Source organism: Hermetia illucens, chromosome 2, assembly GCF_905115235.1.
Source record: "Hermetia illucens chromosome 2, iHerIll2.2.curated.20191125, whole genome shotgun sequence".
NCBI lineage: Eukaryota > Metazoa > Arthropoda > Insecta > Diptera > Stratiomyidae > Hermetia > Hermetia illucens.
In genome coordinates, this window is record NC_051850.1 from 100,325,974 (window position 1) to 100,352,399 (window position 26,426).

General features: G+C 35.7%; 1 protein-coding gene across 12 annotated transcripts in view; it reads right to left on the reverse strand.

Moving 5' to 3' along the window:
* Nucleotides 1–10,253: 10,253 nt before the first annotated feature.
* LOC119650439 (homeodomain-interacting protein kinase 2) overlaps nt 10,254–26,426 on the reverse strand; it is a 245,699-nt gene continuing 229,526 nt past the window's right edge. For 3 of the 12 annotated variants that reach the window (XM_038053265.1, XM_038053267.1, XM_038053276.1), the window contains 7 exons: nt 25,969–26,409; nt 25,275–25,581; nt 24,926–25,209; nt 24,567–24,835; nt 23,410–24,503; nt 22,059–22,260; nt 10,254–14,126 (listed from right to left, as the gene is read on the reverse strand). In XM_038053265.1, coding sequence (XP_037909193.1) covers nt 22,102–22,260; nt 23,410–24,503; nt 24,567–24,835; nt 24,926–25,209; nt 25,275–25,581; nt 25,969–26,409 — 2,554 coding nt within the window. In that variant the 3' untranslated portion in view covers nt 10,254–14,126; nt 22,059–22,101. Of the gene's footprint in view, nt 14,127–21,402; nt 22,261–23,409; nt 24,504–24,566; nt 24,836–24,925; nt 25,210–25,274; nt 25,582–25,968; nt 26,410–26,426 lie in introns of those variants that run through there. The other 9 variants (XM_038053275.1, XM_038053274.1, XM_038053272.1 and 6 more) reach the window with 9 other exon arrangements.

The following is a 26,426-nucleotide window of genomic DNA, read 5'->3' on the forward strand; positions in this document are numbered from 1 at the left end:
ATCAACAATGCGTCGAACACCCAAATTAGTTCTTTCATGAAACAGTTTTCACCGTTTTCTGTGCAAAGATTTGAATTTACATAAATTGACCAATAGACCATTTGGCACACCCTGACTTCTCAGATTTCATTTTCGAACACGGTCAAATTGATACTTGTCGTTTAGTGAAGAAACACATTTCATATTAACTGGGACAGTGAACAAACCAAATCGTTATATTTGAGTCAACAGCAATCTTCGTGAATGTCAAGAACACTGTTTGTATCTCCAAAAAGTGACTCTGGAATGTACGTTGTGGTCTAAAGAACCATTGGGCATAATTTTTCAATGAGGACGGAAGTGCCAATTCTAGGCAATACCACGCAATGACGGAGGATTAGTTTTGCTGCTTGAAGAAATAGATGCGGACCATATTTGTTATTAACAGGCCGGCTCAACATGTCATACTACTCGTGCCAATAATCAACAATTGCAGTCACTTTTTCATGACTGCATAATTTGTAACCAGTGGAATGTGAATTAGCCGATTTGACACATACACATATACAATTATAAATCAGTTATCCTGCAAGACTCAAAAACAATATCTTTGCCAAGATAAATGTCATAGAAATATCATCGAAAATTTGGACTATCGCATTGACCTCAATTAATCTGGTCGTGGTGAAGATTCAAGTCATATCATTTTTTATGGATAAATGGCATAGATGAAGCTTCAAAATAAAGTACCTAATTATGTTGCAATATCAATATTTGCTGTTTTAATTTGCGTCTAATTTGAAAAACCCGGAATTATAATAGACTTTGCCTTGTCAGCATTCAAGAAATTAATGCGATCAAAATATTTCTAAGTGACTACGACTGGAAACAAGAAGAAAAATTTGATTTAAATCGTTTTCCGTCAGAAAGATCGTTGAAATGGATACCAATTCAATCGATTTGTTTCCATTTTTTCTTATATTTCATTAATCGCGGATCCACCCACGTTGCACATTTTAAATAATTTTCCGGTCGAAAATTCAAAAGTACAACTTTATTCTTATTTTGTGTTTGTTATCAATTGCGGAAGAGAAAAAATAATTTATTTTTTCGGAAAATAATTTTGAATTGTAAAACAAAACTTTTTGTGGAAATATTGTGAAAAAGAACCAATGCCGAATCTGAAACATATGAAATGAAAATACGCTACGTGAATCATTTACGACTTTAACTTGGTAATTCAATTTACAACTACTACCATGTAGGAAGCAAGACACTTCAGACACTGTTAAAAGTAAATACATTGTAATATGGATGATGTATGTATATGTGTACTTTATCATATCTTGTCTAATCGATTACAAAATAACACTACTTCAGTGTATTTTATTGTTAATCTTGATGTTCAAAGTAATAATTATATAAATGATTCAGTTATATTTGTTGAGTGCACCATTCTCACGTATTGTAGACAAGTTATTATAAATAAAAAAATGTAATATGTACTAAGTTAATCATATGTGTCATATATTCAGTAAAACCACACACGATGACTATTTCTGTACTTTTCTCCAATTTAGCATTAAATTTCTATTTTAGCTTCTAGTATCTTTGACTTTTTGTTATGCGGCCTTTCGTATTTATTAACTTTAAAAATTAGCTGTTATCAGTTTTTCCCTAAATATATAACCACTAACTTCTTTTCATATCGATAAGTCATCAATAGTTAAATGTTAAATTCATTGAGATGTAACTACAATAACATTCGTCTACCATAAAAAAGTGTTTATTTTGATTAGAAATTTAATACAATCAGATGGATAATTTACATTTGTTAAATTCTTTAATTTCCCCGTCCCCTAATAACATGGAATGCGTATTTAATTTTTTGATTTTTTTTTATATTTATTGTATTTTATATGAAACATTTAAAAACATTTGTAAATCACATTGAATTGTTAGTTTAAAACACATTATTCTTGTCGTGTTATGTACTTGTAGGTATATGCATCAATCAATTAAAACTCTATGCTAACAATAAATGTTTAAGTTTGGTTTATTGGTCTCTGTACTAACTCCTTTTCTGATTTCCCTTCATTGTATCTATTCCCATCATATGTATTACCATAGAATATTGTTCGAAAGTCTACAAATGGTTTGATTTCAGTGGTAACTGGAAATGACTACCGATAGCATTGGAAAATGTTAATTTATTTACATACATGTTACGAAAAGTTGATCTCGCGTGACTCTCTCGTTTATATCAATAATTTACAAAAACGTCTATCAACTTCAAGAAAAATTGAAAAGAATGTAAGCTAGGGAAATTCCAATAGAGCAATAGATACTAGAAAAGGAACTACCAAATTTTGCATTGTTTATGTCCTTTTAGAATAAAATCACAATTGATTAAACGTCTACATGGCAAGCAAGGTATTTACTCCAACATATATGATTATTTTACATATATTCCTAAAATATAGTAAATTCACTTTATCACCATCTACGCATAATAATCCGCGAATTGTTAATTTCATGTGTACAGAAAGATTAAATTGTGTTATTGTATTCCTCCTCATTGACTTCTCTTGAAGTCTAAATTTTCTGCTAATAAATCGATGGCAATAATAAGGCATTTGTTTATCTACATATACTAAAAACGAAAACCAAATCGAGGATAAAAACAAGTATAACTTTGTGCAAAAGCCCCGTATGAACCTTCGGTTCTTGGGACAAAACTAAGCTGAAACTCTTTTGGAATAACTCTATAAGCTGAAAATTGGGAAGTATTTAGGTGTCATCTGCAACTGATATTATTCTTGGTGTCTGTTCCAAGCCAACCAACAAAAGAGCTTTAAATGTTCTGATGGCAGTTACTAGTCGTCCTCACTGTGTTTAAATGCAGGCCACTAGGTTGACCTTAGGTCAGAATGAAGGCATTTAAGGGGACTATCCCTTTCAATATTTTTAAGAAATCAATTTTTCTTATTTATATATTTCATTAACTTTTACCATTAGGAATCACTTCCTAAAAATTTAATAGGAAATTTCCAACGAAAAAAGTTATAGCTATTTTTGTAAAAGTACATACGCATGAATAGAACCCGGTCTTCATTCAAAGCAAAATGACACGCACTAGCGGCTTCTTCTCACATTATATATACCTTGTATATTTATGGATATTAGAGAGCTCAGAAGTTATTGAAAATGTTTCAAAAAATGAATTAAAAAGTTCTAAAAGGTGCACCAAATCGGAGCTAATTCTCAAGACAGTCGAGGTAATCGCTGTTATATAAATAGCATCCCGGACTGTAGTTTGCGCTTTCAATTAAGAATCAATGTCTGGCAATAATGGACTTAATGGGAATCAAAATTGGCCCAACTGCAACGGATTTTTCGGAGAAATTCGACGAGTACCCCTCAATCCTTAAACAAAATATTGTTAGCTCTGGCCAAGCCTTGGCACAAAGCCTAATATTTTTTGAAGTTTCGGTGCTAAGCACTAAACGAGGGTGCGCGGGCCAAAAAAGAGAGAGTAAGTTGCTTCCCATTTGGTCTGGTCCGACATCAAGTGAATACGGACTTAAAAAAGGAATTTTGTTCGTGAATATTATAGGTTTTGTAAAAAAAATTAAGACTGAAAACCTCCTTAAAACAATTCATTAAATTGAAACCAAATGTACAATAATATTTATGTTCACAAAATGGTTCATTCCGCTACAAAATCTTTATTAAGAAAGAGGTCTAAAGATACAAACTACAATTTCCAAATAGTCGCCCGGTGTTTGCTAAAGCCGGACTTGAAATTATAATAGATTCATAAGGCTAATATCAAAGCAGAAAAATCTAGGTTCGAACTTTTTCTGCGGGTATAAATCTTCTTCTTCTTTAACTTTTATCCTGTTCAGTGGTAAACCTGACTTCTCTTCATCAATATGAAGTAAATATCAAGTTGACGAAGAAAGTATCGAGCTTTTCTCTGCCCATTTGACTTAAAAGGATCTTTGATTTGAAAAGATTATTTGTACCAAACAACTCCAATTTTTTTATTTGACAACTAAAGGTTGAACTGACCATTAATTATTACCAATGATTGAAATTTCTGAGAAAGTTCGGTATATTTTACAATTCGATAAAGAAAATCTGTGGCCCTTTTCAAAACTATTAAAAAGATATGGCTCGCTCCGAAGTTTTGACAGGAATGATTACTCCATTTTTTCGGCTTATCACGGAAAAATTCAATGCGATTAAGGAAAAAAAGTTTACCAGATGAGCGTTTCTAAGAAACCGCAAATCATCCCAAGCAGCCAAGCCATTATAATGTGATAACACCAACTAATCGAAAAAAAGAGCAGTGTTGATCAGGAAGAAAGATATTGTATTTCATGATGGAAATACTAAACAGATAAGATAAAGTAGAAAGACGCTGATGCATCCACCGCATAGTCCTCAGATTGCCATGTTCCGATCTTCGCAACGCTCTCTTTGGGTTATAGAATTGGTCTTGTGTAATATCGTGGCCCATTTTTTCAATAAGAAACTCCAGAATTTTCAGAATTATGGAATAATGTTTCAAGCAGAAGAAAGACCACCAAAATAGTTTGTATTTCCTTCAATAAATAATTTTCTGCAGGCTTTCACACCTAATGTTTCCCTACTCAATAAGCTAAAAATTACGTTAAGTTGAAAATCATGTGCTATCAAAATTTTAAGGGGGTCATCCCGTGCATCAATTGTATCTAGATATAGTGTAGAGTGTGTGGGCAAAGTGATTTTTTGATATTCAGAGTCGTTCAGAAATTATAGTGTTAAACATGTAATAAGTCACATACCAGATTTATGCCCATCGCCATAATAAAGCGCGCATTTAACGGTCCGAATGACGTTTGAATGACTTCGCTAAAAGGACAAGAATTGAAGCCAAGGCTGTACATGTGTTTTTTGTAGAAACCTAAGGTTTATGGATTAGGTATAGCAGATTAATGGTCAGTTAAAGTTTTCTGGTTAAAAATCGCATTCTACTTTTTAAATGTGTTTTTCTCGAAACCGCATATTGAAAATCGGCTGCCGCCATAGCCCAAAATCTATCCAACGGAATTCTTTGAAATTTTCACGACTTATTCAGAACATATTTCGACGGTCCGCAAACTAGAATAATTGGATAATTCGTTCAGTGGTTTTTTTTTATTCATTTAAGAAGCCGTGAAAAAACACCAAAATTCATAAAAAAAGTTTAACACGCCACCAAAAATTTAGCTTTAGTTTGTATTTCAATAACGAACTATGCGAACTCGGGCTAGAAAAAATACTATGCACGCTCAAGATATTAGTAAATCTATGGGGAAAAGTTCATATTTGTATCTTTATCCAGTTCTTCACAAAAAATTTCTAAAAAAAGCCAAAAAAACGGCCTTCACACGGGTGACCCCCTTAATGAAAATGCTAAAAATATCCTAATTTACACATTATACTCCTGGATCGATGAATAACATACAAATGTACAAAGGTATATGACATAACACAAAATAATTAAAACAATTAAGGAGGATAAGGAATTAAATTTCCATTTATAGGTAAAGTTACGAGGAAATCCGTGCTCCTGAAAAACTTCCAAGAACCTAAACCTTCCTAGAGGAAGTCTATATAAATGCCGGCAGTTGGGTAGGGCCTTTTATAAGTTTGAACGAAAGTTGGCCCTTTAGCCACTGTTGCCTTTCTTAGCAAATATTGAAATATTGAATTTTTAGTAGATTCATTGAAGAAATGCAACATAGAAAGCGTTATTCATTTACATATGTATTCTAAGAATAACAATTCTACAAAAAAATCTAAATACTTCTTGCCCTGGGAATAAGGGAAAAGAAAATTATTAAAACTGTGGACTCTCTTGAAGGTTACACTGCCCCGCTCTCTACAATTCTCACTCGAACTAGTCTTACCGATGCTCATTAAAATGATAATGACCACGTGCCAGAATTCAATCATTGCTTCGTAAAAGTTCTTCTTGAAAGCAGGTAAGGAACGATCTTTCTCTTACCCAGATCAATTCAACTGTGGAATATGCAATGAGGAGGATATGAACACAGTTCCCCCAGACTTAAGAGGAAAACACCTTAGTAGAATTCCTCTCCAAGATGAATTTGAGAATTTGAATTTAAGAGACGTTCTCAGGTACGCAGGAGGCTCCGAGCGGCGTAAACAGAAAACGATGGGGCAAGACATACTGTAGGTACAATTGCCCTTACTATTTAGAGATCTGGTCCTATCTGCTGATAATACTTGCTCTGAGGTGGCGAGAAGGCAGACGGGACAGTGACCCTGTCAACCGAATCAATTCCAAATGGCCAAGGAGAACCTCCACGTGGTGGCACCGGGCTATATTTACATTGAATTGCTGATCGTGGTGCCGTTGCCGAATGCTCTAAGACCTTGAGCGATCAGATCCGAATCTGCATGGAGACTTATTTGAAGTGACTGCGTCCAGGAAGCCTCACTTGAGGTTATCTAATACCATAGAAACCGGGATAGCCCTCTGAGTTCATATATCTCAGGTGGTATCTGAGGCATGTATGGCATGATTGCCCACTAGCGGGAGTCCCGTTGTCACAGCAAGGCTTATCAATGATTGATGACTGACCATAATATCAATCCGTGTTTTAAGAAGACCGTGGAATTAGACCGACATGGCGGGTACTCACGTTAAATCACCAGGACGTCACTGTGCTGATATGCTAATGTGAAACGCGGATGATAACGAGCAATATGAACTACGAACTAATGAACAACGAAATGTTGGGAATTCGGCACAATAGCCAGATATGAAGTTAACGAACATAAATTTACGGAAACCGCCGATCGGGAAATCTGTTGAGGAGCATTATCAATCCATTATGCCCCATTATTTCGTAAATTTGAGGATAGAATAAAATCATGTATGAAGAAAACCAAGCTTCGAATTATACTGTTAATATCGTTTTAGCCTGAAAAATTCTAGAAAAAAGGGCAAAATCCAACCGTCATATTTTGTAAGTACCTAGGAAGCCTTGATTATTTCTCCTGACATTGCAATAATCTTTGGCAACTGCGCGTAGTTCAGAGGAAAACACCTTGCTCGAGTTTGTGATAGTTAGGGATGACCTTGGTAACGATAACAATAACGGTGAAGGTGAGAAGATTTGCACCTTTCACCCCCTTGCCATTGACCGCACATTATTCAAGTTCAAATACAACATCAGTCTTGAATAGCTAATATTGCCGAGCACAGAACCACAATTGCCGTTCAAGTTCTAAAAGGATACCATAAGACCTAGCTGAATTCGAAAACATAAAGACAAATTGACGAGCATAAGGACTTGGTAATTATATTGATTGCACTGAGTGGAGGCGAACGTAGTTTACTGAAGCTCCAAAAAGGTTGCAAAGTTCAGCGAGTGAAAATCAGAGCGAAAGAGCGAAAAACAAAAAGTGAAGAACTCATCATTCGGAGCTGATAATTGGATTTCCAGGATACTTCAGAAATATTGAGACTTCTGAGCGAAAAGTAACTAATGCAACGTTTTGGCATCCCGACAAGACTGAACCGCCTACAAAAATAGCAATAGCATCGATAACTTCACAAATAAGGGTAAATAACAAGCTGATTTATCCCTTTGGAAAGTTGAACTAAAAAAAGGAGGTGAGCTGGCTTTCCTATCGTTTTCACTTAGCCTTCATGCATGGTCGCAAAAGCTAGCTGATGCGAATGCTTGAATATGTTGTGGGACATGATTCACAAATTTCAATATTTTTTCGCGGTGAAAATAGTCATAAGACTTGCATATATTGAATAGTCATATGACTTGAATGAATGCGCCCAACAGTAGTTAAAATAAATTTTCGGGACAAATTATTTTGGCCTTATGGTGAGTGCACAATATATCCATGTTTCCGACTGTATTCAACACACATTGGTCGAGAAAAAATTATCTCCCAAGGTGAACAAAAGAAAAGAGGACACCCTTGCACTTCTCCATCTGCCCTTAGGCTATCTCCTGCGTATAGCCCCACGCCTAACACAAAAATTTAGTTTTGATGGGATATTTAACAGTTGTTCGACAGGACGACTATGCTTTGTAAGAACCTGAACAAAGTTAAAGAGAATCATTTCTTATTCGTGCAATAATTAAAAAACTAAGCTTTAACCCAAAATCACCAAACGTTTTGGGGTCTCTGTTGTACTGAATATATGAAAATTTTTACATACAACGGTACAATTACTAAGGCGAGTAATTTTCGGTAATCAGACTCATCAGAATGTTTAACGCTCAAGTAAAGATACGCATCAAACTAATAAAATGTTTCGGCACAGACATTGGATTGGAGCGAGGCGATGTGCTGCTCTCAACATTATTGAATATTGCTATGAAATACATACTCTGAAAGTTGTCAATGGATATAAATGACACGCTACTGTATAAATCATTCCAGATAATGGCCTATGCGGATGATATAAACACCCTGGCACGAAGGAGACCTTAATTCTCTAGAGCTCCTTAGTAACGAAATAAAAGTGTAGGTATCCGTGAAGGAAAGAGTTATTATTAAGCTTTTGGCCAGTGAGAAAGTGAATCCGACCAAAGTTTTGGAGCGATTGTGTGCACAGTTTAGGGAAAAGACTATTTCAGGGACTTGAGTGTGCGTGGCATAAGAAATTCTCCAGAGGGCGTGAGGAAGTCAAGAATCTGAACCACAATCGCCGTCTAAGGACGAGTATTACTGCGGAAAATATCGAGGCGGTCCGCAAGCTCATAGAACAAAACCGACGAATATCCTTATTCGAAATCATTGAGGAAGTCAACATAAGCTATTGAAGTATCATGACAGATGACTTGGAATATCGAAAAGTCTCCGCTAGATTGGTGCTACGTCTCCTACTGGAAGACCGCAAGCGGCATTAGAAGTTTCTCAGCGGCTGATCGGACGATTTCAGCAAGCGAGAGACGAAATTGGATGCACCATTACACACCCGAGTAGAAACATGCCAGTACGGAGTGTACCAGTGGAGGCCAAGGCGAGATTGCCAACCAGTAAGGTAATGGCAACTGGTTTTTTTTATCGGAAAGATGTTATTCATCTAGGTTGCCCCGCTCGACGCACTATTAATGTACAATATTAATGCGAAATGCTGAATGCCGCGAAATTGGCAACCGTCAGAAGCAAGATTCTTCTTCATGACAACCTAAGGCCTTGCGATGCCGACACAATGAAACAAAAACTGAACTCCTTTGGCCGGGAAACCTTAGCACCTCCTCCCTACAGTTCGAACGATTTGTGATTTCCATCTTTTTGGGCCACTAAAAGAAGCGCATGGAGAAAAACGATTTGACAACAACGCCACAATAGCGGCGTTTTTGACTTCTAGAAAGAAATTTTAAAATGACGGGATTCAAAAACTCCCAATTCGGTAGGAATATGCAATTCCTTGACAAGAAAGTATGTAGGAAAATAAAGCACTTTTGCAAATGAAATGTAATAAATCAGTCCCGTTTATATTTGATACGCCCTTGAGATGCACGAGGTGTTACAAAAGAAAAAACTGCCATTTCACGAAGGCTCGTCTCATAAGTCGGTGAAAACGATAGTCCAACTGAATAAATTACACTTGTTCCAAGCAGCCACTTTATTTTCCAAGCAGCGTATACGAAATTTTTGTAGATCTCAAAAAGATGCTACAGAGAAAGAGAATTAGCTCCAGAGAAAGCGAATTAGCTCCGATGAAATGGAGATTACCGATATTTAGACCTATTTTTAGAGTAAAGACAACAATTCTATAACAATGGCATGGAATCAGTGTATAAATTATGACGAATAGTTTAGTTTTTCAAAACAAAATTGTTTTTCCTTGTTCGACCTCAATCTTTTTGAGTAATGTGCCATCCTAAATGCCAGACTAGCAAGTGACTAAAAGTACGGTTGAGAGATCGGATGAAAATTGGTAATAATTTCACAGCTTTGTAGAGCTTATAGAGTTTGTGGATAAATCAGAAATGTAAGTCGTTTGCAATGATCAAAGTGCCATGTGTAGAGTATTTAAAAACGAAAAACGAATATTGTGAATAAAGTAAAAGGGAAAATGTGATGACATCCTTCATCCTCGCCCATAAATCCATTTATTCTTTTCAATAAGTTTGTTTCCCAAAATGAAAGTAAATGCCTTACAAATTATTGAAATAAAGGCATCGTCTTCAGCGCTTTGAAAAGAAATCATTATAAAACGAAAATGAAACAAACGGAAATATGATACTTGCTCTTTTAATGTGATAAATTTTCTTTTCTTTAATTATTGTTTTCCATATTACGTTAACAAAATATATATATGTATATTATGGATAATAATAAAACATAGCACATTAATACAATAATAATAGCAATTACTAATATAGTTTTAGTTGAAAAATGGGTTTTGTTTTTTGTCGATTTGTTTTTTATAGTTATTTCTTTTTTCATTATTTTCCATTATTTGTTTTCTATATAAGAGTACAAAGAGTAGCAAAGATAAATTCACACTCACTCTTTTACACACACCTGCACACTAAAAACACACAAATAATTGTAATATTTATAATTTCTTGATTTTTTGTATTTTATTATCATTTTACACAATTAATATATTCAATATATTTTCAATTTCAAGTACTTTAATTTCCATTTCATTAGAATAATTTCTTCAGTTTGTATTTTGTTTTTATCTCTTAGTTTTGTCTAATCAAATAGCATTATTTCAATGTGTTAATATTTCATTTTCCAAAACAGGAAGTTATCTACAATTTTAATAATTACAATATTGTTTTTGTCGCTGTCCACTAAGTCTTAGATTACATTTTAATTATACAAATCACAAAAAGAAGTATGCTGTGTTATTATTATCATTATGTCTAAGTTTACAAAGAATTTGATTTATTGTAATTTGCGTTGCCTTTCGAATAAATCGAATATTAAAACAAATAATCGAATAATTAATATTTATGTGTACGATAAAATGTCTACGTAAAAATCGTAATTGTTAGGAAAAGTAACAAAATATACCACGTATCATGAAAATTAATAAAAAGTAGATTAAAATTGCTGTAAGTGTTAATATTTCGTAATTGAACAAAATTTTCATATAATGCTATTTTTATAATTGATGTCGTTTTGTGTTCAAAAAGTATGATACTATGCAGAGAAAAAAGAACAATTTAAAAACTTTCATTGCTATATTATGTCGATTAAGTAGACGTATCATTTAGGCCAATACTCACCGCTGAATAAGAATAGTTATCTTTGCGTTTTAAACATTTACTAATATGCCAATTTTAAACATATACCATGTAACTTAAAAAGGAAGAATGTAGATTTAAAACTTTCTAGAAAAAACTACAAGTGGGCATTCACAACTACTCATAGCCCTTCCCGCTATTTAGTGTTTAGTTTCATTTGTTAACGTTTAATTTCACCATGATAATAGTGTAATAGTAATAATCTTATGCCAGTTGCTTGCTTCATAATATTTTGTTTCTTATGTGCTTTCACATATCTATATACAATCTACATCACATAACATTTCTGAAAATATATTATTGTAAGAAAATTCATTAGTTTAAAAACATGCTTGAAAGACATGCCGTCGTGCTAGAACAAAATTCAATAACACATTTAGATGAAATTTCATGAAAGTTGAAGCGTTACTTTGGATTTCGTTTAGCACATAACTAACTCTCGCTATTTTTCGATAGACAAAACAATTGTGTCTGCTGTGCAACAGCTGTAATTTTCGAATTAGAACTTTCTCATAACATGAAAGCATTCAATATACTACATTCACCCGCAAATATTCCATCTCGGTGTTTCACACACTTCACAGTAATGTAGTTGCGCATAATGTACTCAACCAACTATTAATTTATACAGATAGCCGTAACCAACGGATTTGTGACATACGAAGAGACGTCTTCGATGAGAAATATTGATAAATTCTCACGAAATTCCCAGATAAAATTTTGTACAGTCGCAAATGAGTGTGATTTCATTGAAATTTAACAACCACACTCCAAAGTAAAACGGTGTAGCGCATGATGGGCAACAACTTTCCTACGCAGCAAATATTATAGATTGCATGGCTAGTAAAATAACTCTTTCATAGTTCCTTAAAGTACTTACTAGAAGCGCACTATATGCTAAAAAAATATAACTGATTCCCAAAAACATTAAAAAAAAGAAACCTAAAAGTATTTGAATTCTATTCTAGAAAGACGACAGTCAATCATCTCTTCCAAACTCTAATTTAAATATATTTTATATTCATATCATTTATACGATTTTTTGTTATTTTGTGTAAATCTATCTACTAAAAATATACAACTGTGGCAAACATTAGAATATTATGACTCCCTTAAATGTTTTGTATCATTTGTAATTTGTAATCCTCCTCATCTTGCAATGTTTAATTAATAGTTTTGCATTTATATCTAGGAATTAGCGTATGTGAGGATATAATAAGGCGACTAAATAATTGAAAGAGATGGTCCGAAAAATACGAAAAGCATATAATAAAATGTGTTGACTTGTATAACATAAAATGTAAGAAGAGAAAATAATTTCATAAAGTAAAAGAAACAAATAGAAAAATGTATAATACGCGAAATATATTCATTAAAAAAGCATTTATCGCTTCTCTTTATTGTTGCTATCGTGTCTACCACAAAATGACTACAAAATAGATTAAATTATATCATTAGATTATTTGCTCAATTTACTTCGTTTGTAATTTCTAAACCATGAAATATGGTGCATTGTGCATAATATACGTTTTTGTTCATTCAATATTAATAAATTTGTTTCAGTTTTAGTACAATCAATTTCCCATATATATACAAAAGAAAGATCTAACTGTATTCTCAATTTGATATTTAAGATAAAAACCGAAATACAAATACATTACTATAATATTAAAGCGTATTAAAATACAACAAAGTAGATACGATATTTTCCATTATTTAATATAAAGTTATGCTTTTTGCACTCAGATACCCACGAAAGAAGCTTTAACAGTTGAATTTGAAGAGTCAGTACTCAACACATGAATAGAAAAAAATGAGATAGAAATAGACAAAGTGTACACCACACTAAGTCATATTTATAGTTCGCTGAAACAATGTTTTACCTTCTTCTGTTTTCACTTCTATTGTATATGTAAATATATATTTATATATATAGGAGAACACAACGAAAATAGAAAATAGACAATACTTATCTAAACAAAAATATGATCTTAAAATAATATACAGTGAAGTTTTGTTTAATTATCATTTGCAAAGAAAAAAACGAGACGTTTTGGAAATGAGTCTGGTACCCATATACCTCTAAGTGTACAGCTATCGCACATTTATACACGCACAGCATGCATAGTTGACGCATTCTATTTTTTGTGTTTGCCTCATTGATGTTCATTAAATTGGTTTTACTACTAACTTCGGTTATCATGCATCTTAGCCTTTTTGTTTCTATTGTTCTACTAAACCTACAAACCTATTATCTCGTGAATCACAACATTACTTATTTCATTTTTTTTTTTCAATCGCAATCGCAACAATATTTACTATTTGTTTCTTCCTTCGCCTCGTTCAGATTTGAGGACCAATGTTTTTAGAAAATTGCGACTTAAAGATACCTTTTTCTTGTTCTGCTCTGCTTGTTCGTGTTATACAGCATTCATTTGTTTCTGACTTCGTTTATCTCGTTTTTTTTTAATATTCTCATTATCCTCCAGCAGCATCTGGCTTTAACTCTTATTCGTTTCTATCCTTCATGCTTCCCATTTGGAGGAATACCGAAACGAATATTTGAAAATTATGCACGCATTCACGCACACACATCATCATGATCAGCATCTTCATTACAGCTTAATATTGTAAATTTTTGTGTTACGATAAATGTATATGTATAGTAACAGGAATTAATCTCTTCTTTGTCGCAAACGGCTCCTATTTAAGTCTTTTCGTTTCAATGTTATTTTGGTGGTAGTGGTGATGGTGGTGGTGGATGAGGCTGTAGTGTAAGCTTCATTGCCTCCAAATTGTAACATCCAATTTAGCAGCATCATAGATTGTTGTAAATCATTCGATAAATCTCTGTTCGAAAATATATGAAGAAATGGATTGATTATACATATAAATATGCCTACGTTTTTCAGAGAATGATCAATAAATAAAGCAGTGCGAGAAATTATGTAGTTTTCAACCATGAAATTTCCTGCGTCTCAAAGATATATGGGTGTACAAATTCAGGTATTGTTCACGGGATACACTTATTTTCTCCAAGCGGAGACAAGACGGGTGTTTCATACCACGACCTGAGAAGAAGAGATTCTTCCAAACAGGCATCAAGAATTTTACTTTCCTCCAATGTAAATAACTCGCAAAAAAAAATTATTGGGATTTCAAAAAACAGCCAAAAAATTCATGAGTAAGAAGGAAAGATCGAAATGCAGAATATTCTTCCATAAGCAACAAAAGAAATTAATTCGATGAAAACTTGCTTCTTTTGTTAAACTATTGGTTAACAAACAGTCTCCTAACTTCAATTGGATCAAGTTACTTTAGGTGTCTCCATAAAATGCAACGCCCATTTAGTTGGGATTTAGGAATATACTCCAAGTGCATTCTGCTTGTCGTAAAAGGCGGCAAAAATTTCGAAATTGTATTGCTACTGAAACACTAACAGCGTGTAGGATAGAAATTGACGCCTTAGCTATGATCTTTGCCTATCAAAGACAGTTTTTAATTACTTTTTGGAATGTAATGTACACTCCTCAGGAATGGTATCTAAAGTCCCCTGAATGCTCGCTTTCTCCCGTTTGAGTGAGAATTGCAACGATATAGGATGGGCGCACTTCCCCCTCTTTCACCGTACTGTTGTTTTGTACTCACGACAGCGCAGAGGTAGTAGACGTGAATCAAATTTGGAATGTTGCTGACAAATAGCGGGTAGCGCATCCTCATGACCTGTAAATCAATTTCTGATAGAATGTGACTGCGGTTCAGGTCAAGGAGCGTTATGATTGGATAGTGCTACACACCAATGGAGATTTCCAATATAGAAGGGGACGAAGTATGACGGGTGTATCAACACCTTTTCATGTCGTTTCGTTCATCAAGGAAGCACCCTCTCACCACTACTCTTTGTTCTTGTTATGAACACTGTCACAAGGGACATCCAATGTCCAGCACCCTATAGACTGATTTATGCAGATGATGTTTTCCTAGCGTTTAATAGCAAAAACGGAATGATCGCCACATGCAAAACTCTGAATAAAACAGAATTTTTCACTACCGATCCCCATTAAGCAGATATTATCACTGTCAATGGCAGCGACCTTCCCATAATTGAGCGATTCAAATATCCCGAGTCAATGCTATGTGCCAGTGGAGAACTGCGTTATGAAATTGTCTCACGCATTAACGTAACGTGTTCAGCGTATCAACAAACTTCTCAAATCTAAAATGTAACATGGCTTGATCACATCCGAAATGAGAATATCCGCGGTTGATAGGAGAATGCACCCATCGTGAAAAAATTGCGAGAGGCGTCTTTGTTGGTATGGTGATGTAATTCGCGTTAACAAGGATAGTAAGCGACCAAACGGCCGGCCAAAACAACGGCCGCTTGACACGCTAGATGGGAATTTGAATGGCGACGAGCCACCCGCCGGCTCGGAACTGTTCTTTGAAGTCCTATTCCCTTCATTTTTTTACCAAGGAATGAAAGAGGGGAATGAAATTAAGATTTCGATGAAGGGAATGGAGATATTTTCATGCATCCTGCTGTCACAAAAATAATAACTAAAATAATACTGGAGAGTATCAAAGAATACCTCGAAAGCTAAACCGGCAGCGAGCAGGCTGCTTTCCGATCTTGATCTTCCTCTACCGGCCACATCAACAATTCAGATCATGCAGAATGAAAAACTTAGAATAAAACTCAAACTGTTCTTCATCGATTTCAAGAATACTTCTGACAGCGCCGATAGAGACTATATCTGGAATGCTCTACACAAGAGGGAGAAATTAATAGCTACAGTTACTAAAGCGAAAGGGCATCCACACCATCTCAGTTTTTAATCAGACTAGGTTTCAGTTTGCAACAGCAACGCGATGCAGCATCAAAGTAATTTGCAACCCAAAGCGAATTCCGCCAGGGTTGCACTTTGCCATTGATACTTTTTCTCCTCGGTATCGATGACGATTTTCATGTTGCCTGTACTGGAATATATGGAAGAGTTCAACGGATTATGCAAACTTTCCTCAAAGAACTCAACTACGCTAATATCATCTAAGCCTAATGGCTCTGAATTTGGAGGACTGAAAACAGATGCAAACAAAACCAACTTTCGCAATCTCAACAAAGGCGCTTCGTATATCTAGGAAGCATTGCCTCTGCTGCGATGTATTGACAGCGCTGATTTATTCAGAATCTAGGAATGCAGCTATCTCAACACCAACGTCAACTTGAGGTCATTCTCTATGGACAGCTATAGGGGACTAGTACATGGAAAGCGAACACACTCAGCTTTTACAACTCATCTTTGTGTCGCATTATCGCAGTATTCTGATCTGAAGCTATAACAAATGAAGAACTTCATACTCATATGGGTCAGATACCCGTGGACGCATTGAAGGAGAAGGCGTCAATGGCAGTACATCAGCCATTGAAAAAGGAGGAGAACTCCATTGAGGGTTACGCCATTCACTGGAACCCACTAGCTCAGAAGCAATAGTCCCGTAGAAGTTTATATGTACATAGTTCCTTGAAAAAAACTCGCTTCTTTCTCATGCAAAATTCGGTATTACTAGTTTTTTGGCAGGAAGTAAACTGCAATCTGAAAGAGTGTAATAATTTACAAAATTGACTTAACTTTAATGGTATACTACCAGGTAAGGATATGAAACTCTACTCTACAAGGTAGAATGGGAAAATGAGGCGTGTAACTCAAAGCCGGGAACAAATTTAATAAATGTTTATCTTCCTTTGGGCGATCCGCAATAGAACCATCAAAACTGATCGGAATCGACCAAGAGAGCATAGCTTTCTCAAAACCCAAAAAGTGAAAGCTCCCCTGCATATACTGAAGTTCTACTAAAGTGTCCCGGAGTGACATGCTTGCTCTGTGCAAGCCAAACTCGGGAATGCAGGAGCGGGGAGTCCTTTGGAAAAATGATGGATATAAATAAAAGAAAGAATAAAAGCTGACTGAGAGCTCGTCGCAGGACAATGGCATAGGTCGATAAAATGGGAAAAAATGTTCACGTGTTATTACGAAAACTTCCGGAGCGGTGGTCTAAAATCGTAGAGATATTGGAAAATCGGGTAAATTGCCAAAATGGGAAACTCATTATAAGATTTAAGTTCTCCTCTCCAATACAATTTTAAATTCTGAGAACTACACTGTTTCGATGGGACCATTGAATACATAATCTCTCCGGGCTGAGATGCAGGCGGTCTCTTCTACAAGAAATTATAGTTCCCGCGCGATTGTACTATCTTTGAGTTATGACATTTCTAAATCATTCTTCTGTCAAAGCCAAGATGGTAGTCATTAGTCAAAACGAGAGAATTTAATTCAAGTCATAAAGAGCTGCAAAATTAGGTACAGGGTGAAGTAAGAGAAACAATATGGAATATATAGGAATAGCTTAAAATGTCAATATCTCCGGTTTTATACAGTATTCGGGGAAAAAAAATGACCTGATTGAAAACACGACGCATCAGGAAGACTTAAAATAAAAGGAAGGGAATAGAGTTCTAGAGATGAAGAATGGCGTATAATACGAAAGAACCCCTTATACCATGTCTGGACAATTTTCGGTGGCAGTTTATTCAAAGGCAACTTTCCAACTATACAAAGGGAATAAATCATGGACTGGCTTACACTTGGCTTGGCTTAGCAAGAATGGAAACAAATCCCTGATGATGCGTATGCACGACTTATGGCTTCTAAGCAAAGACAATGTTCTGATGTAATTTGGAGGATATCCAATAAAATATTAAGCAATCATACAACTTTTACCTTTATATATTTCCATTATTTTTTTTACCCTTATTTTTCTAAGCAATATAAGTGTATCTTGTGTCTAACACAAGATGATAAAATTGGAATATTTAAAGAAAACAACATTAAATGACACCATCATCTTAAATTAAATAGTTCGATATGTCAGAAAATAGTTCATAAATGCATTTTCTGTTTATCCTAGATTTGCCGGATGGAGGGGATGAAGGTACCACAACACACAACCCAAACTTTTAGTTTCCAACACGAATGAGTTCTGTCGGATGTCATTCTAGACATGGATACTAATAAATATGGCAGCACTAACTCTGAGGGGCTAATCATCTTGAAGAGAATTCATTAATTCACCGCAGAGAGAACGGATGTGGTGGTATCAGTTGAATGAAGAAGAATCGTTAACAAAAGAAAAAAAGGGCCCTAAAATTATTTGCAACTCATTCAAATCCAACTCTGATACTTTCGGAAAATGTTTAATGATTGTTATTCAAGACCTTAATTGCAGAATTCTTTATAAAGGCTTTTAATTAGATTCACGTGACGAGACCAAATGTTTTGCAAAAATTCGTTTTCGTGCGAATGGCTATTATGACCGCTAAAGACTGTAGTTTCATATTTTTAATTCTTAATGATACAAACCATCCAGACTACAGCAATTTCTCGATCAAAGAGGATGTGGTGGTCGACCGCGATGTACGATGTAAGATGTCGAGACCACCTTATCACATTAAATAACTTAATGACTTCTGAGCGTAATGGGAGGATAAGCTATCAAACAAAACAATTTTACATCTAAACGTCTCACGTCAGATCGTCTACTACGACTCTTTAGTATATCGGTTGAACACCTCAACAGTGAGAGATTGTTCTCTTTGGTTTGTGCCAATCAGATAACCGGGGCCGTGTATTGAGAAACCATATAGGGCCTTTTGAAAAATCAGTTATGACATGAGATGGAATCGATATCGATGAACACACTGAACTGATCTGGGATATTGAATAAATCTTTAATTACGCCAATATATGATATATTGAGGAGGGTACTTTTGCAAGCTTTTGTCCTTGTTGCTCTATTTATTGACACATTTGTGTTAATGCTAGATAATGCTTGGACGCATATAAAATGGCGGACGTAGAAATGTTAACAGGTAGTCTAACTGCACTTAGAGGACAATAAAAAAGTGAATAAAGGAATTACGTTGGGATTTTACAATCTAATATTTTTTCTGAGTCTAAATTGAAGTCTTTCTTTTCGAATTAAACTAATTTGACGGTAGTGCTTTGCTGAATGAAAAAAAATGCAAAATGAAAATGTTTATGTTCAGAAAATTTAAGTTTTAGTGATACCGAAAGCAGCGTTGAGTTCAATAGATCTATAATGATAATGAGTACTGGGGCTATTGAGTAGAGGAAGGGGTCGGAAAGAGTCTGAAAACCACCACTGGTGAAGATTAACTGGTAAAGAAAGTGTGGTTGCAGGATCGGCTCGGTTAATTTTTCTTTCATAATCCATTACGTAATCAAAAACAAGAGTAATGAAATCTGAATTTGCAGATAAAGGATTATTTAGCAGAAATCGTCGTAAATAGGCCTGATATGATCTCCATCAAAAACCTTTAACACATTATAAAGGTACAGGTAATGAGCAGAAACGCAAATCTTTTGCTGAATTAAACAAAATGATCGAAGGTGTACAGTGTAATTAAATTTTTGCAGAATATCGTCAATTAAATGCCGGGGGTTCAAGCACTCAAAAAATGAAGGAAATCTAAAAAAAATTAAAAAGTTAGATTAAGAATCATAGTTTGCTATGTACACCTAAAGACAAAAAATCCGCAATCGAATTTCTTTTTCAAGTTTGTTTTTTTCTTTAGAGGGGATTCCCGAAAGATTGCCGTGACAAGCTCACAAATATTTTATGGATTGTTTTTAAGGTTTTGTGTAAAACAAAACCTTATTAAAATCGATTCACTGTCTGTCTGTCACACGCAATTTTCTCCAAAACGGCTAAACCGATCCGAACGAAATTTGGTGGACAGATGGGAACTATGAAATCCCAAGTATACAGCGAGTTGTATGAATTTAGGTGGATTTTAAGGGGTGGCCCCCCATACATGCAAAGGGGGGATTAAACAAATTTTTCACCGGATATAGTCGTGTAGCGTATCAAATGAAAGGTTTCAATTAGTACTTTTCGCAACTGATATTAGTTTTGTCGTGAATTGCAAAGTGCGCGAAGGGGAGTCAAAATGTACGCACTTAAAGTGAGACAGGACCATTTTCGGAAACTACCCCATCCAAAAATCCGAAAAAATCAGGGTGGTGCGCTTACATGAAATCTAGGTCTCAAAATATATCCCATTCCGATATCTGATCAAACAAACTTACTAATAGTATATTACCAACTTTCAAAAATTTACTGAAAAACTCCCCTTAAGTTCATCCTAGGAGTACTAAATGCACCGACAACTTCTATGTCTCGTGCATAACATGCCAACTTTCATGAAAATCCGACTATTAGTGTCAAAGTTATAGCAGTTCAAACTTATCAATTTCGTGCGAATTTATTGCACTCTAAGCCATACAAATAAGATGCTGACATTCGAATGAAATATTAAAATTCCATTCCTAAAGAATCTACTTTTCCCCAGCCTTTTTTGTATCTGTTGTAGGTTCAATTCTTCGCATTTGCTAAAATATGAAACTCAGAGTGTCAAGCGTATTAGGTTGACTATTATCGATACAGGAGTTTCCATCAAATGATTTATTTAAATCGCTTTCTAAAAACTGGAATTTTTAACTATGTGACACGGAGCTGTCATGTACTCGTCCAATGGGGAACTGAGTTATCTCACATAGGGAAACACAAAACCTTTTACAATTTAAGCGTCAAGCTTGCGGCTTCCTGAATTGTTTTCTTTTTTTAGCACTCCCGATAACTAATAACCCCGATATTTCGTACCAAATCGTTAGTTCCTTGACCATACGAATTATCGGGATTATAATGTATATGCTTTTCCTAATTTCACCTGCCCAACTAACATATCCGTTGGAAACAACCATTGCAGGTTCAAACATAAAAGTCATGGAGACAATGCAGAAATAACGCTCCTGCCATAAATCCCATAGGACGCTTATAAGACAGAGTAAGGAAGCAATAGACATCGTTTACCGTCTGGCTGAAAAGTGGGATTTTTTTCCCCAAAATGCTTATTTACTTAATGCCTAGGATACTCGACCGCCTCCGTCCAGCCAGAGAAAGAAATATACCATATTAAGGAAATTTTCGCCTAAATTTTGGTTTATTTATCAGGTAACTCACTTTCAACCATTTTCTTGAATTTATTTTCAAATAATATTTTTATTAAAACTCCTAAATGTCTCTCCGTTTACATTATACGTAAGTACAATATATGTCTAGTTTAACAATAAGGACACAGATAAATGAAATAGCCAACAAATTCTACCACTTTTCGAGAGAATTTTAGAAAAGATTACCCAGTCTCTGCAGAGAATGCGTTTAATAATATGCCCTACTGTTAATCCTCACGGAAAAAACAAGTGAAATATTTCATCGATATGTTGCATAGATTGGGTAGTACATCAACTCTTCGTATTCTCGAAGTCAATTTATCAAGCAATTGAATCTTTTTACCATATGATATTCATATTAACTCAAACAATTCGATTATGACTGAAAATCTATATGATCCGGGATCCATTTATTGATCTCTTAAACATCGGAATATTGACATTTGCTTCTGCTATGTCAAGCGCTTTAACTTCATAATGATAAAGCTAAAGCTTTAACTGCGCCCATCCTTAAAATAAAGCAAAGCCCACTGAAATGCTGAAATATTTCTTTTGAAAATTTATAAACCGCTTGATCGTGCACTGAAAACAGTCAATTAAATGAGACAATATAAATGGCTTAATTAAAATGATCATTCTCTGCAAAAAGATAAATTTATAAAGTTATACATCCATAAAAACTCACTCGATCAGCATAAGCTTTTCTTAAAACAGTTTTTTTTCTTTGTCTAATCTCCATACCAAATATTCGTAGCGTACGGCCCATGCTTGTTTGCAACCTGTGCAGGACTTAGAGGACCAAATTGACTGTATTGTGTTGGGAATTGAATATGCGCCGGAAGCGGATGCGTTGGTAGTACCTGTACAAATGAAAACAGAAAATTTTCCTACAAAAAAATATATACCAATATTTTGGGAGATCTTAAATCTAATAGCCGAGATTAGAGATGAAAGCTTGGCGCTTTTCGATGTGTTACTTGTGAAAAGAAAACACACTCTATTTACAGGACCGAGAAGAATACAACTAAGGCAGCGAAAAGTTTAGTAAATGAGAACCAGCTGAAGAAAGATATAAAATATGTGAAAGTTAGCAGGATGAATAATGTCAATAAAATCACATCAACACATTTCCTGTTAGACTATACGCGTGGCGAGCACATATTATTTTCCATTCCTTCCTCTATTCACTATTTGCGAACTGTTTCAAGGTTTTTATTAACGTCCATAGAATATTGGAATTGATTTAATCTCGTATCATACTTAAACATTAATCTTCAATTAAGGATGCCAACTACATCCCTTACTTTTGAATTTAACATTGAATAAATCTCTAATTGTGTGCTTCATCAATGTGCTCATATTCTCTTAATTAAGCTCGATAATAATAAAACAAAAGGCGAAAATTCATCCATGTTTATGCACACACAACAAACAGACAAATAATTCTTACAAAAATAGGCCGCGTTACTGTTCGGTAAACATTTAAGACAATGAACAAATACGAAAGAAAAGACGACACTCTGTCAGCTTCTAGCAATTTTATTTGTCTGTGTAAATGTGTAGGTGTGTTCGGAATATGCTTGTAGAATTCAATTATCTATTCAAGAAAAAGGAAACAGAGGTACGGTGAGAGAAAGGTTACACAATTGATGTGATTGAAAACTTCATGTATGGAAAAAGTGCACAACCTGCTATAATAATATGAGAGTGCTACTTCTGCTTATGCGAAATTCATAAACGAGTGAATGTATCCATTATAATTCATGTGTCTATAAAATGAACAAAATCCCCTTAAGCACAGAAAAATATTCAAATTCTTGCAACTCTAAAAGCCCGGCTAAAATATAGAATCGCTACTTTGGCAATGAATTTGACTTAGATATGTTTGATATGTTGCTTATGAAGACTCTACACTAGGGACGTATTTTGAATAAAAGTTACACCCTTCATTCTTGATAGATGTAAAATTGACTGACTACCACAGTGGAAATGATGGCGATAAATGTTGGAAGCGCTAATTTCTCTTAAGAATTTACCTGTCGACTAGATCCATTATGTGCCGGTGGTGGAACAACACGATTGAAATTTTGATAGGGCGCTTGTGAAACGAAAACAGTTGGCCGACGATACATATCACCCTGTGCATAGATGTCTTGCTGCAATACAGCAGCTGCTGGTGATCCTCCCAATGGCGTATTGGACTGATGCTGTCTGTATATAGGACCACCCCACGAAGCAGCGACAACTGAACTAGTATTTTTTGAATGAGCCAAAGGTGGCGGGGCCTGTTGCGCAGATATATAAGCAGCCGAAGGCTCTCGCTTTTGGTGATTATGATGAGCAGGCGGAGCCCAAGATGCACGCTTGTCCAACTGATAATCATAGAATTCCGTTGGTTCCTGTTTTGGTACATGCAATTGATTTGTAGACGAAACCAAACATTCATTTCGGGCCAATGCAAGTAAGCGTTTCTTCTGGGATTGCTGCCCGCCACTATGGGGCTCGTACTTGACGGTGGCATGGTATTTAGGGCTACGGCGGTGTTCTGCCTCAGTGTCACTATCGCCTACTGTAACGCACGTAGATATTACATTTTTGCGTTGTCCATTGCTACTACTTGATGTTTGATTATTCATTGCATTATTACCGTTACCATTATGATGGTACTGTGAAGTGCTCGATTGCTGGTGAGGTTGGATATTAACAGCCGCAGAAGAGCCCGATGTTGCTGGGACCGACGAGTTTTGGTGAGCTGGCTGCTGGTTGCTAACGATATTCCCGCTCCCATTACCGTTGCTCGTCTGACGGCATGTTCCTGAACCTGTTCCTGTGGTTTGTGAATGAGCGTGTGCTCGTTGGTGTGTTGACGGTGGGATTTTATTCGACGAGGAAGAAGACGCTGACGCAGGTGGTTGAACATCGGGGGACTCATCTTCACTATCAGAAATCGTTATAACGGCCGTTGGGGAGGGTGTATCATTAATCGTAATGGTTTGCTGTTGTTTTACAATTGCTCCGTGGCTATTGGGATTGCACACAGTTCCGTTGCCCGCGTGATGATGGCTGCTACCATGTCCACCATTGCCTCCATGACCATTGCCCGACGATGAATATGCTGAATGTCCTTGTACTGAACAAGACGTTTTCCAAAGTGAATATTGAGTTATCAATGTGAAACAACAGAGTGGCTTACCTGTATGATGGTTCGAAACAATATCAGCATGATGCCCAGACTTCTGGTGGCTACTCGATTGTTGAATTGGATTCTGCATGTTATTGGTGTTACCATTGTTGCTGTAATAACTACAGTTGTGCGAGCCATGGTTGTGATACTGCGGCGATATGTGCGTACGATTGTATCGCTGCTGGTGAGGCGGCGAACTTTCTTTTACACGCTTCTTTACCGGTGACAACTGATTCGTCTCTTTCTTCTCATGACGCGGTACACTGTAATCATAAGTTCTAAATTGAAAAACGCGTGAGCTGTTGTTTTAGCTCTCTATAAAATGTAGAGACAGCCGAAAGCACGAAATGGAGAAACTAGAAACTTACACCAAATGATGTACCGGCGACTCCTTCTTTGGCTCGTGTCTAGGCAAATTCAATTGATGTTTCGGACAACTATCTTCAACTGCAAGGAACGAAGCGGAATCCATAATCAACGAATGGGAGGCGGGTTGCTGAGTCCAAGACGGTACTAAAGCCATTTGTCTACCAGTATTCGGCCATGCTACGCTGTTCGCTGCTTGTACACGGTTTGTCAGTAGCATTCGTTGGGAAGCGGGCTCAACCATTGAAACAGGAACGGGTACATTGACATACTGTTGAGGAGGAACCTGTCATGTTTTTGGAAGAGAATTCAAAAATGCATTTAAAAAATATAAACATTTTGATAAGTTACTTGAAGTGGTGGTTGCATAGCGGCGCTACCCACGACAACGTGCTTGGTCGGGCTAGGCATAGCTTGATAGGCGGGCGGACAAAAAATATTGGAAACAAGCTGATGTTGGAATGCATCCGTTCGTCCATTTGTGTATTGTCGTCCAACGTTACTTCTTCCGTAGATTTGATATAGGTTCTCATAAGGCAGCTGCCGCTCGCGTACGAGTCGGTGAACTTGGCTCGAAAGTTGATTGTTAATTGTAAAGGTCATGTTCTCCGTCGAATTAGGAACAAAGTTTGTAACCAAAGTTGATGTTGGTTGCACCCTAGATATTAATGGAAAACGAAGAAATTAATTTATGTTTTTTGGCTCTATCTAAAGATTTTAAACAACTGAAAGTTCATCAAATTATCGATATTTGGAGTGAATTGATAGACAGTCTTTCAAGCGAAAACAAGGATCTATCATCTTTTCGCTGCAATTTTCATTATTTGAACGAATACAGTGTATAGGGAATTACATCTTCCCTTCCCCAATGTTAATTTTCTTCCCAAAGATATATTACCTTCCCAAGAGCTGAGCATGGGGACAACTGATTCCTAAAACACGTTGTTCAAATATAGAAAATTGTAGCCAAAAAAGAAAGATCCTTTTTCACTAGAACTAAAAGTTAATATTTAACTGAAGATCAATCCATTGGGATTCAACTTACGTATGGAAATCACTACGGCGACAAACTTCCATCATTTGTACTGAAGCTTTAACATTATTGCAGTGTGCATAATCAACCAAATGAGTGAGTGTTGTAAACGAATGATTCAAAGCTTCTGCGGGTGTTATCCGCCGCTCCTGGTCTATTGTCAACATTCGTTTCAATAAATCAATGAATTCTCGTCGATCTGTTTTCTCTGCCAATAACTGACCACCTTCTAAATCGGTGGGCACATTCACTTGACCAATGTCGTCCAAACAATTGAAAATATACTTCCGAGCTTCTTTGCTCTTGGTATTTGTTTCAGCCTCATGTTCTTCCACTGTTTTCAGTCTCCAGAAGGGATACGTTGAATCAACATCCCGGTAGAAAAACTTCGATGTTTTACTAGCGCTATTCAGCATGTGTTCTGTGGGCAAACCCTGTGTTTGTGATATGTAGCTGTAAAGGTGATAAAA